Source organism: Juglans microcarpa x Juglans regia, chromosome 6D, assembly GCF_004785595.1.
Source record: "Juglans microcarpa x Juglans regia isolate MS1-56 chromosome 6D, Jm3101_v1.0, whole genome shotgun sequence".
Lineage (NCBI taxonomy): Eukaryota > Viridiplantae > Streptophyta > Magnoliopsida > Fagales > Juglandaceae > Juglans > Juglans microcarpa x Juglans regia.
Genome location: NC_054604.1, coordinates 32,998,588 through 33,011,658, shown reverse-complemented (window position 1 = coordinate 33,011,658; position 13,071 = coordinate 32,998,588). Strand labels below are relative to the sequence as shown.

Below are 13,071 nucleotides of genomic sequence, written 5' to 3'. Positions count from 1 at the left end.
ATAAGGACATAATGTTTTCGGTTAATTAAAGAACGATGTAATGTTTATATAATTTATAAATAATTATACGGTGTGATATATTATAAAAGAAGAACATTAATAGAAACTATAACATAACCCTATAAATAAACATCGTCCATAGTTTATGAAAGTTGTTTGAGATAATTTTAAATTAACAAATTACCTTGTTTTGCATTGAAAAGGTTCACGAAAAACAAATGATTCTAAAAAATTTTGGGTCTCAGATGAAAACACTCTGTCGCAAGCTCAATCTTTAATATTTTTTGTTTCAGATCTCGACTTTCGGTGGTTGCTTGAACCTATATAAGCCTTGTAAAAGTTCATGGGAATTAACATTGAGAAAATAAACCTCGTTGGTAGTAATTGAGTTTTCTAGGCATTTTACCTCCTCTCCAACATATTTAAAAAAAAAAAAAAAAACCTCATTTTCCAATATCAATAATACTGCAAAGACGCTTAAAAAAAAAAAAAAAAAGAAAGAAAGAAAGAAAGAAAGAAAGAAAGAAAGATTGCAAAGTCATTACTGCAAAATATAACAAGATCTTGATAACACAATAACCAATCATGAACAAGCCTTCAATAAGAGATAGTCCAAAATCTTTCATGTATGGCCATCTCTTATGTGAAATAACAATAATAGTGAATGTTTTGGCTATTGACTTGATAGCAGCCACCAAAAATACTTAACCGCGTCATCAATGAAAGATATGCCCAATACCCAACAGATTATATAAAGATACCAGTATTCTAGATAAATTAGTAATACTAAAATTTACTGGCATCCTTAACTCAACCTTTATGGCAAGGTAAATCCCAGTATCATAATGTATCTGACCTCCAAAATACATACAAGATAATAGCACATGTTTATATTCACAATCTTACAGACCAGTCAGTTTAGAATACAGATCCTCGCAAGATTGAAAAATAGAAACCCCAAAGAAAAAATTAAAAGAAATTAAAGAAGTCCAAAGAGATAGTTTTAAATCTCTTTTTCAGTATTACTCTAATGAATGGCTTCTCCAATTTCTGACACGTCAAGAAATGTAAGAAAATAGAAACGTTTTTACTAATGAAATAAAATTGGAGACAGAATTTGCTACATGGAGATAGAATGATTTCACAGAACCAAAGAAATATTAAATTCTATCAGACCTACCTCACGAAAATGGCCAAACGCTTGGTTTCTTCTCGAAGCCCAGAGTAAGCCCCACTTCCATTCCTTCAACCTTACCTAGGAGTAGCACCCATCAAATTCTCTTTTTTAGTGTACACACGAGAAATGAGTAAATAAACACACGAGAAACCAGACAAGATTTAACAAACGTGAAGCCAAAGCCACACAAGATATCGCCGCTTTCTGGAACTTGTTCTATCAAAAAAATTCTAGAAAATGAAATATATATATATATATATATATAAACTTGTTCTGGAAAACAAATATCTAGTTTCCTTCTGTAACTGCTTCCATATGTTGACCAATTTTTCACTTTCTACATATCCCAATCCCAAACCAGAAAAAGAAAAAAAAGTTATCCATGAGGTAGGGCTAAACACTGAATTGGCACATGAGTTGATGAAAATTTTTGGTCTTTCAAGGTCTCAAATGACAAAAAATTTATGTAGCAGCTAGATATCCTCTTATTATAATAGGATATATATATATATATATATATATATTTATATAATACATTCATGAACCTACTAATTTCATGCCGGGCACTTAATTAATTACCTAGTTAAACTGATGACATGCATATATTTAAATGTTTTAATTGTGAGAATTTCAAGAATCTGCATGCCTGCCACATTTATTAATGACGTACGTTTCTTCTAGGATAAATAGATATAACTTAATTGGACACGAAATTCATCATGATCATATACGTACATACATGTACATACGCTTGATGAGTTGCAGTTTGATCTTTTTGAGGCACAAAAACTAAACTCGGATTCCTAGTCCAAGTCATAATGATTATCTCCACAGCCCACTTTTCTTGACTTGTATAATTAATTATTGATGAATGGGCTAATATACCTATTGATGAATGGGGTTAACTTTAATAGAAAAATAATAAAAAACCGTTAAAAGAAGATTTACAATTAGATAGCCATTTTATATATATGCTAGTAAGGGCAGACACGTGCATTGCACGTGTGCTCAAGTGCAACTAGTTGTAAAAATATAAAAAATAAAATTAAAAATAAAAAGAGAAGTGAAGAAATGAAAAAAAAAAAAATACCATACAAAACAAATAGAAATCATGGATTTATACAAGTTAAAGTAAACCTAATATAAAGTTAACAGAAGTGAAAGATCCAGATTTAACCAATATCTAAAATTTTTAATGCAAAAAAAAAAAAAAAAATGGTTAAATTTAAAATTTAATGAAAGCTTAAAATAATAATGCAAATTTCAATATTTAACAAAGTAAAAAACGTGAAATTTTTTTAAAATAGAAGCTTAACATGCTGTATCTACTTATACTGTGTCTACAAATATCTACATTATTAAAAACATATTTAAATAAAAAAATTATAAGAGATGTTTGTAGTCCAAATTTCCTAAAAAAACAAACAAACCAACTAAATAGCGGTAGTTTAGAGTATAGAAAAAACAGATGTAAAAGTACACATTGGAAGTTGCCTTCGAATTTTATCTAAATGGCTTAACTTCGTAGCCGCTCATGTTTTGCTGTGCAAATCATCCATTTTTAGCCAAAGCAAAGATCCTATACCAAATTTAACTAGAGCCTTTTCTTTTCCTCCATTTTTCCTAATTTTCTTTTCAGAAAAAATAAACACCTTTGAAGAAAATGAAGGTAAAGATTAACTTTTCCATTTCCCCTACTCATTTTTCTTAACAACCTCTCCATCAACAAACCCAGCAAAGAGTTAATATGAAAAATTCAAAGAGAATGGAAGATGGCACCTAATACAAATATAATCCTCTCCCTTTCGTCCTCATGCCACCATGCATGTAACATGCAAGGGAGAAAGAAGATACCAAACAAGACACGGGTCATGCATATCTAAGACTTTCCCACAAGTATCTCGTGCAAGATCTCCCCAAGCTTTATGTAGAGAGCTTGCTGCTGCTTCAAAGTGAGGTTCATCAATATCTAAAAAATATTTTCATATATGATCAATGCACAGTAATAAAGTTGTTAGTTTTTTTTTTCTACTTTTAAGTATAGCCGGCCCTATTCTCTCTCTCTAAAAACCCAGACCCGCCCTCTTTAAAAACCCTCTCGTTCGGATCCAGCTGGGGGGAAGGGGAGCTTCGGCTCCTTCTTCCTCCTCCTCTCCTCCCTCTCCTCGCCGGCCTTTCGTCTCCGGTGGTTTTTGTTTTGGTATTTTTTGTTTTTGCAGATTTCGGCCGAATAAGGGAGGGTAGCCTGCTCGAGCTTCTCCGGTGACCAACGACTAACATGCACACCACCGGGAGAAGCCTTACTTGCCGATCTTGCGGTCAACCGGATTGGGCGCCATTTGGAGCGGCGCGTTGCACCGACGCGCGGCTTAAAAGGAAACGCGTGGGTCCCTCAACCACCGTGATTCATCTTCCGTCGACGCCATGCACGACAGCTTAGGGCCCAGTGACTCCGGCAACGTCTTGACTGACCGATCGGCTCCTTCTCAGTGTGGCGTGTGTCTTGCACGTGCCACCAGCTGCCTTCTCTTTTGTGTTTCCCGATTCTATTTAGTTGGTGTTGTTTGGTGGTTTCTGACTTTATGTCGGTGTGTTTTTGTTGGTATTTGTTTGTTGGTTTTTTTAGAAAAATAAAGTGAAATAGGCTATTGGACTTATGTCCATAGCAGTGTTGGTTCCTCCCTCCTCCGGTTAGGAGGATGGGTGTAGTGTTTATTTCTCCTCTTTTGGAGGATGGAGTTTGGTTACGGGTTGGTTCTACCTCTATTTTATATAGAGATTAATACTCTCTTTTGAGAGTTTTTAAATTTTAGACAATGCCGTCACAAAGATATTTATGTACAGGGAGCTTACAACAGGAATTTAGTTTGACTTGTAATTTTGAGTCACAGATGTAACTTCCTTATGGAATGAATGATGTCTATTTCCTATAAAAAAAAATATATATATATATATTTTCATATCAGCTTATATATTCATATATATTGATTCATGCTATCTAAATGGATAGGTAAATTTTTATGCACAAGCATGTAAACGCAGTACCTAGTTCAAGATTGTATCAACTTAGAGGCTTTGTCGCACAACAAATGCATGATGGTTGAATTTTATTTAATTGATAAATCAACATAGACTTATGGTTCGAGTCTACAATTTACAAACAAGGTATCATGGTTATCAAGCAAAACTCAACAAAGTTAGAATGAAACTTTCAGCATTCAAGGTTAAACTTGTAATCTGAGTTATTTCTCTCTTTGCTCAAGAAAGTAATCAATGTCTCCTACCTGAATTTGAAAAGTGCCATGGTGGAAATGCATCTGAGAAATTCATATATAAACTTTGAATTTCAAATCCATTACAGGCATATAGATGAAATCTTAATCAACCTCACTATATTCTTCACCAATGTTGTCGCTGGGTTATCAAATATGCTAGTTATCAAATATGCTCTACTTCTGGCTTTTAAAGTATTTTGTGTACCTAGCCTTCCACCTATTCGTATAACATTTTTATGTAGAAAGTTTCAGGCTCATCCTGGTAAACTCATCTTTCATATCTCTTTTGGTTTTCAGTAGAAGTTTCTAAGAGTACAACATAATTTATGGTTACAAACAACAATTAAACAAGCAAGGCATCATGATTTCCTACCAAAAATGACATTATGAATAATCACACATGCATTGGGGATGGTAATCAAGTTTATCTTGAGTAAAATAATTTACATAAACCAGGAGTATAACAAGAAAAATTATGAGAAGCCAAACCTCATCAAAGCATACCTGGAAGTTAATTCTATCTGTAATTCCACCATGTCTAGGTATACTATCACCAAAATCGTACGGGAAAAGAGGGACATATAGCAAATGATGTGTGACAACATCTTGGAAGCTTGATTGAATCGTATAAATTTAGAAAGTATAAAGGCAGACCTTGATTTTAAAGGCTCTTTTGAAACCACTGGCAAAGAAGCCTCCAAAAAGTGCTATAATAGATGCAAACAAGCCAACAGAGAGATCCAAATCGAACAAACCTGCAAAACAAGACAACCAAAATGTTGAACATGCCAGACAAAAAAAGATCTATTTTTTCACAAATATGCAAATCACACAACCAAAAGAAGCTACAATGCAGCCCATCAACACAAATTGAACACCATAAATTTGAAAATCAAAAGATGCACATCAGACAAGCAAAAATAAAATCAGCTTCAACGAATGGAGGAAAAAAAAAACCCACATTGAAAAAAAAAAACCTGAATAGAGAACCATTCTTATGGAGAAAGAGGTGTTATCAGCTAGAGCTCATTTGCCTTAAATTCATACTTCAAACACATAAATATATAACATACTTTTAAAATTTAAAATTTATTTAAAGTTAATAATAATTATATAATTCATAGGTCAATGATGAAAAAAAAAGTTCTTTTCAAAATTATACGTCTTAATAAATGATTAAGAAGAAATCATTAACAAATGCCAAAAGAGAAAAAAAATGTACAAACAATTACATATTTGTACAAAAATATAGAAATAGACCTAAATATTCACAAAAGTTAAAAATAGAGGAAATAAAAACTGTGCAACATTTAAATTCATCTCTTTAAATTTTTTATTTCCTTAAGAATTTTTTATGCTCTTCAGGGTAGCTAGATTAGTCGCAATAAATAAGAATTCTCTGATGAATCAAATATTCCTATGTCAATAGAGTTGAGAATATATCCTCAACACCAATTTGCAAATGTAATGTTCCTAGAATTTATTTTCCAAACCTCTGAACAAGTATTTTTAGTAATTTGGCTAGTAACTTCTATCAAATTATTAGACGTAAAATTTGCTTTAAAGTACCAAACTTTTTAGCATATTCACACCAGATTGTTCCACTTTATAATTTGAGATAGTTTGGAGGAATTTTTAGAGAAAGTGGTCAGAATAGTGGCGAAACAGAGCACAAAATTTTCTACCTTCCAAATCCGACTGGCCAGATTAGGATTCAAAAGGTGAAATGTCTAAAAGAATTTGAAGTTTGACATCTTTACATGTAGTATGACCAAATAATCATTGATAAGGGCTATATAAACCTGCCATGAATATGAGAAGCAAGCACACCATAAGAAACCTAATCTTATCACATGCATAGTGTCTGATACAAGGAAAGATAACCAAAAGACAAAACTTCATCAATAACTATACGAAGATGCTAGTATTAATAATAATATACATATATACCAGACCAGATCCGACATTCAGTAAAAAGCCTAACCACAATACTAAGAGCTTATTGTTGTCTCGAGGATACTCTTTCTCATAAATTTTGCTTGCATATTTCCAGTTAATAACCTTCCATATGTTCTTTAGATAATTGGATTTCACATCACGGTACTACATGAGAAAAAAAAAATCAATTTTAAGTAAGAATGAGGATGATTATTTATGGTTTCAAGTTACAATGAAATGACAAAATCATGCAAGAGACTTGCAGATTATTCTATATTCTACCCTTGAAACAGCTGAGATAGATGCCCAATATACTCAAAGAAGCAATCCTCATACTGAGAGGTGAGCAGAAGCATTTATCATCATTGCTACATAGCGGGAAGAAAGAAAACAACATCTGAAACCATAAACAATTAAACATTGCTACTCTTCATTTTAAATTTTGTCATCCACAATCACACATGTCGATGTGAGTTAGTTCATATAAGAAAGTTTCATAAGATTCTACTCTAATCCAATATGTTGAAGTTATGCAATGTGAACCAGCCAAATTCAGACTATCAACATCTTTGAAATAATAGCAGAAGCAGTAAATTCACCTGCAGGTAGTATATATGCTCCCAAACATCTATTCTAATCAGCGAGACCAAAGCTGATCTTCTAGTTACAAGTGGATCATGTAAATTTTTATGTCAACAAACATAATTTCAGTCACTAATAAAATCTAAAGAACAAAAAGTAGAATATCTAATGCATCGTGGAATCATTGAAAAGCTAAGAGGACATTAAGCTTACTAAGAAATATTTCACATTTTTTCATCCAGATTTTTTATCACCTAAAATGTTTGAGTATTCACCATTGAATGACCAATTTCACATAAACGCGCACACAGTAGCAAAAATGTGATTAAAGTCTCAATTGCAAGTAGCATCAAACTACTCGGCACATAACATGCATCTATATTATTTAAACAATGACTTAAACAACATAGCTCTAATGACCATACCTGGTCTGTAGTGGTTTCAACTGAGAGCTGCTTCCACTCTTTATCCAGAGCAAGCCATTGTCCAGAATTCAATTAATTATATAGTTCCCCATTAATTGATTTATGAGATCCATCCAATATATTCAGAATCTGATGTAACTCAGAGAATAGCTAAAAAATGTTTTTGAAAACTTACAACCTATCCAGAGCCTTGCAAGGCAGTACCTTCTACATTGACTTTCTGAATCAACACATCGAGAGAACCATATAGTGTGTCAATGGCTGAGCACAGGGAAGGCTTTGGCGGCTCTCCACCTAGTTCTTGTCATAACAGTTTCAGAATTGTGATCAGGGACCCACAAAATGACATCGAATGAAACTGAATAATCAATTGCTCACACAAGAAACCAAATAAACAGAAAATCAATAATGATAAGTAGACTTGCTTTAACTTGTGACAGATTCTTCCAAATAATCGAGTGGTTTATATGACCTTTTCCACAAAGATTTGGCAAGAGTTAAATGCTTTGTTTTTAAGAATACAAAATTTGTTGGCTTTACTTTTATCTCAGTACTAAAGCATTTTTTATGCTTTCAAATGAAGCAGGGATTAAAAAATCCCAGAAGAGAATACAAAACGGCGCTACGACCAAATCCTTCACTCCAAAGAGCACAAAGAGAGAGAGAGATGAAACCTCCACTGTTAAATTTGATGGCACTCTGAAGCCAGACGATGGTGGAAGAATCATCCATGGTGAGGGGGTGTTCGAGGCGAATGAGGGGTCTTGTGGGTGAATGTCCTCTGTGCGTGATGGGTCTCATGACGGATTTGGGTGGTCTTGGTGGTTCTCTTTGTAGATCTAGACAGATGTGGTGGTTTGATGGTGGTGATTTTTAGTGTTTGGGCACGACTAGGCTTGGTGTCGGTATTTGGTGGTTTATGGACAGAGGGTCAATGGAGGCGAAATAGAGAGTGAATGGAGGCAGCTAGTGGCGCCACTGGTAGCTACCGAGAGTAAAAAAGAGAGAAATCATGAATTATCACTCTTATACCAAGCGGCAAGCGGTGGGGAAAAAAATTCAGAATCTGATAAGAGCAGTGAAAGCGATGGAAAACAAAAAGGAAAAAAGAAAACCAAAATCACAAGAAAAAGCTCTTGTCAAGAAGACAAGACACACTCCGAACCAAGAAACATACACTGCAACCAAAGAAGATGAAAATTACTCTTATACCAAGCGGCAAACGGTGAAGGCGGTGGGAAAAAAAATCCAACAAAATTCAGAATCTGATAAGAGCAGTGGAAAAAGAAAAAGATTGCTGTGTTTGGATATTGAACTGAGTTGAGTTGAGATGATAAAATATTGTTAGAATATTATTTTTTAATATTATTATTATTTTTAAATTTAAAAAAGTTGAATTATTTATTATATTTTATATTGAAATTTAAAAAATTATAATGATAAGTTGAGATGAGTTTATCATCCAAACATACCTTAAAAGAATCACAGAAAAGAAAGAAATTCAGAACGAAAGAATGAGATTTCGAAAAGCTGAAGGATCGAAGGCTTTCAAGAAGAAGACAAGAAAAAGCTCTTAAAAGTTGAAGGATGGAAGACTCTGGAAAAGAAGACAAGAAAACAAATTGAAAATGGACAGAGTGGAAAACAAGAAGACAAGAAATCAGGAAGACAAAAAAAAAAAAACAACAGCCAACAGTCTTGTAAGATGAAGACTGTGGAGGCGGTGAGAATTCGAGAAAGCGGTGGAAAACGGGAGACGGGAAATTTAGCAGTTGAAGCGGTAGACAAGATGGAAAAAAAAACTGAAGCGATAAACAAATGTAAAAAAAAAAAAGTAATTCGAGAAAGCGGAGGAAAACGGGGAGAAGGAAAATTTAGAATCATGATAAAATGGAACACAGAAATTCGAGAGACAAAGAGGAAGAAATTGTAAATTCACTCAGAATGGAAATAGGGACATAAATGAGAAACATGAGAAAATAAAATGGAAAAAGATGAACCAAAAAAATGAAGGCCACATCAGGAAAATGAATATAAAAGCAAGGAAAAAATAGAAAAAGTGAGAGACAAATCAGTGAAATGAACATAAAAGCAGGGACAAAAAGAAAAAAAAGATAAACGAAGGGACATAGAGGGAAAATATATGCAAAAGTAGGGACAAAATTAGAGAAAAAGATAGACCAAAGGATACAGAGGGAAAACAAATATAAAAGTAGGGACAAAAAGGAAAAAAAAAATAAACCAAGACCTGCCTACTTATTGGCACTTATTATATATAAGATAAAGATAAAGATATATATAGTACATACGTAACTACTTTAAACTCTTTCGATCCATATATATAAGAGTAATACTACTTATTATCCTAACTTTCATCACCTTTTTATTATCTTATGATGTAGTATTAAATGATTAAAAATTATTTATTATATTTTATTTGTCAATCTATTATTTAATATTACATTATGAGATAATAAAAATTTAAATGATGAATAAATTTTCTCTATATATAATCGGTTCGGGCGCGCAATAATTAGTTACCAGTACTCAAGCAGCTAGTCAAAGATAAGTAAGACGATGAATGTAAAAGTGCATGTCATTCTTTAATTAATTAATAATGTTCACACCCCATTTGAGTCAGAAGCCCCTTCCCCACATGCAGAGCCGACCGGCTCTCAGGTAGAGCTAGATCGATACATAGATCCTGATCATGAATATATATATCTATTCAATACAAAATTCAGATGCATTTACTGTTCTCAACCTACTTTGCTGGACTGTTATAACGAGCTGGAAATTAAATTCGACTAATTGATCTGTACTGACTCTGAAAGAGCATTCCGGCCAGCCATCTAACCAACCATCCATCCATCCATCCATCCATCCATCTATATATATATATATATATGTATGAATTCCTTTAAATGCAAGGAAAATGCAATGTGATAGATGCAAAATATCTAATCAAATGTAAATTAATGCATTTCAATCGCGGTAGCTAGTTCACTAGCTACTTGTAGGCTAGGACGTTGAAGTTGCATGTACAAATCAATATCTATAGAGCGGTGCTACTCTGCTGCCATATTGTTTGGTGTTATTGCTAGTTGTAAAAATAAGTTTTTATTTTTAAATTTTATTCACATTTTTTAATGTATTTAAATATTTTTAAAAAATAAAAAAATATATCAATATATTTAAAATTACTTTTTTATCATTCGGTAAAAAAAAAAAAAAAGTACCGAGTAGTATGTTTTGGACGGCATAGTAGATTTTTTCATATCTATATATATATCTAGTTTTTTGTTTTAATTCTTTGTTTCTTTCTCTGTCTCCCTCCTTTAGTACTTTTACCATTATTTTCTTTTCACTAGCCCATGCATTGTTTTATTTCTTGCTATTTGTTTGGCGCCTCCGATCGATATTGCATGCAGTTCAACATGCCCTGCATCATTGTTTTAGAAGTCTGAGTGTGTGAGAAAAAATAAAAAAGTATATATATATTATGGAAATATTTTCATAATATATTCATTTTATTTTATTTTTTATCTAGCTTACTTTTATCATTTTGAGTGTGGATATATAGACTACATATTGCAACCCCATTAATTAAAATGTGAGACTAGCAATTAAGCTGCTAGGTGCGCCAGACATTTGCAGATTTTGAAAGATATGAAATTGATGTATAAAGCGTACGTACATTATTGCAAAAGTAGTCATTTAGGTAAGCTAAAATAATTCAAGTAGGTTTGATTAACTAATAGATAAAAACTTAGATATAGCATTGAAGATGTTCTAATTAACTAATTAAAATGCATGCAGCTCATTCAAAACACGCCGTTAACTAATAATGAGTAGTTAAGGGGATCGAGAGAGAGATCTCACCGAAACCTCATGATCTCGATCTACACCAAAAATGCATGGCAAAATCCCACGCATCAAACCCATTTGGCAAAACTCACCCAAGATGCATGACTTCTCCAAAACCTAGTCCCCGGCCGGCCTTGTCACCTTCTCCAAAGTCCAAACAAACTATATTCTTCCTAGCTCCCATTTTTTTTTCTTTGATCTTGCTCTTATTTACCGATGTCGTTGATAGAATAAATTAAAGCTACTCGATCTACGTACTAGTTTTTCCTATTAATTTTTGTTGATATTAACGATCGACCATATATAATTGAACACGTACACGTGATGCATGTAGTATGCTATTTGATTAAAAAAAAAAAAGGTGATAATTTAATCTGAGGGTGCAATAGCTCAAGAAAAATATTTTCGACAACAATTTTGTAAAATGTATGACAATTGGAATGCCATATGTAATTTCTCCAAAATTTATAGAGCCTAAGAAGTAGTGCTCAATCGGATGCCAAACGTACAATCGAAACCAGACCGAAACTAGTGTTTTTTTTTTTTTTTTTTTTTTTTTTTTTTTATTTTTTATTTTTTATTTTTTATTTTATAAAACACCGAAACTAGTTTTCAATACGTTTAGGTTGCTAGCGCACATTATTAATAAAATTTAAAGATCAGTTGAGATCAAGGTGGTCCAATACCAATGAGTAGGTTGACAGTTGCAATATTTAGGGAACTAGCTGTCTATGGGACGACTACGTACCTGATCTAGTGGTTTCATTAATTTTTGGGTTCTGCCTCGCGCTACAAATCTAGCCCAAACTAACTTTACAAGCTAGTTTTTTTGATACGAGTGTTTAAATATAATGAAAAAAATAATAAATTACATGATAATGCATAGTATACGAGATGATAAATAAAATTTTTCTTACATTTATATATATAGGAAAATGTTAGTATGTTGTCTGAGTTTATTTTCTCATTTTGATCGCTCATATATTTAAATTTTTTTAATTTTCTTTTACTTAATGATTAAGAAAATGATTTTTAATGTATTGATGTATTTTTTTTTTATTTTTAAAAAATATTTAAATATGTTAAAAACGTATGAAAAGAAAAAAAAAAAAAGTGAATTGGTGCTAGGCGGCACGCCAGCGATGATTGTTGGGCGATAGCCTAGCATGACTAATATACATACATATATATATATATATGTATATATGTGCGTCATTACAAGAAAATGAGTTTTTTGGGATAAAATTCTAAATTAAGTATATAAAATTCCTAAGAATATGTAATATTTTAATTTACCATAAATAATAATAAATCCGTATAGCTAGATTTTTTTATCTTTTGAAAATAATAACTAATAAACTCAAATAATATTTATTTTTAAATATTTGAATGTCTTTCAATAAATTTCTATAATTAAATAGTACTGTTCGAACAACTATTATGAGCATTCAAACGTTTAATAGATCTGTTCGAACATAAAAGTATCGTTCGAACTATGTTGCAACAATCACCGCGAGATTTATTTATAACTTTCTACCAAAAAATTGGTTTGAATGAATAAATGTGGCGTTCGAACTGGTTTTAATGTATATGTTCCTGCCACGACTATTATTTGAACAGTTATATCAATATTCGAACATGATTTAAAATACAATTCGAACTTGTACTGTAGCGTTCGAACAATATAGCAACATCCCCACCAGATTTAGTTATAACTTCCCACCAAAACTTTAGTTTGAATGATTAAATATCACATTCGAACGGGTTCGAACTTTCCCCGACACAATTATATATACTTTTCAGCTAC

General features: G+C 32.4%; 1 protein-coding gene across 1 annotated transcript; it reads right to left on the bottom strand.

Moving 5' to 3' along the window:
- Positions 1-3,056: 3,056 nt before the first annotated feature.
- Positions 3,057-8,129, bottom strand: LOC121235555 (superoxide dismutase [Mn], mitochondrial-like). The gene is made up of 8 exons (XM_041131898.1): positions 8,072-8,129; positions 7,819-7,869; positions 7,586-7,697; positions 7,398-7,464; positions 6,990-7,067; positions 6,408-6,555; positions 5,107-5,207; positions 3,057-3,146 (listed from the first exon to the last, which is right to left on the bottom strand). Exons 1-8 carry the CDS (start codon positions 8,127-8,129, stop codon positions 3,057-3,059), a joined length of 705 nt encoding a protein of 234 aa, XP_040987832.1.
- Positions 8,130-13,071: the final 4,942 nt, after the last annotated feature.

What these genes read in the sequence shown, in the direction of transcription:
- LOC121235555 (XM_041131898.1), bottom strand. Translation starts at nt 8,129, where the DNA reads ATGGATGATTCTTCCACCATCGTCTGGCTTCAGAGTGCCATCAAATTT. An exon ending in TCTGTCACAAGTTAAAGCAA is followed by an intron (nt 7,698 to 7,818) that starts GTCTACTTATCA and finishes TGTTATGACAAG; the next exon opens with AACTAGGTGGAGAGCCGCCA. An exon ending in GAAGGTACTGCCTTGCAAGG is followed by an intron (nt 7,465 to 7,585) that starts CTCTGGATAGGT and finishes TAATTAATTGAA; the next exon opens with TTCTGGACAATGGCTTGCTC.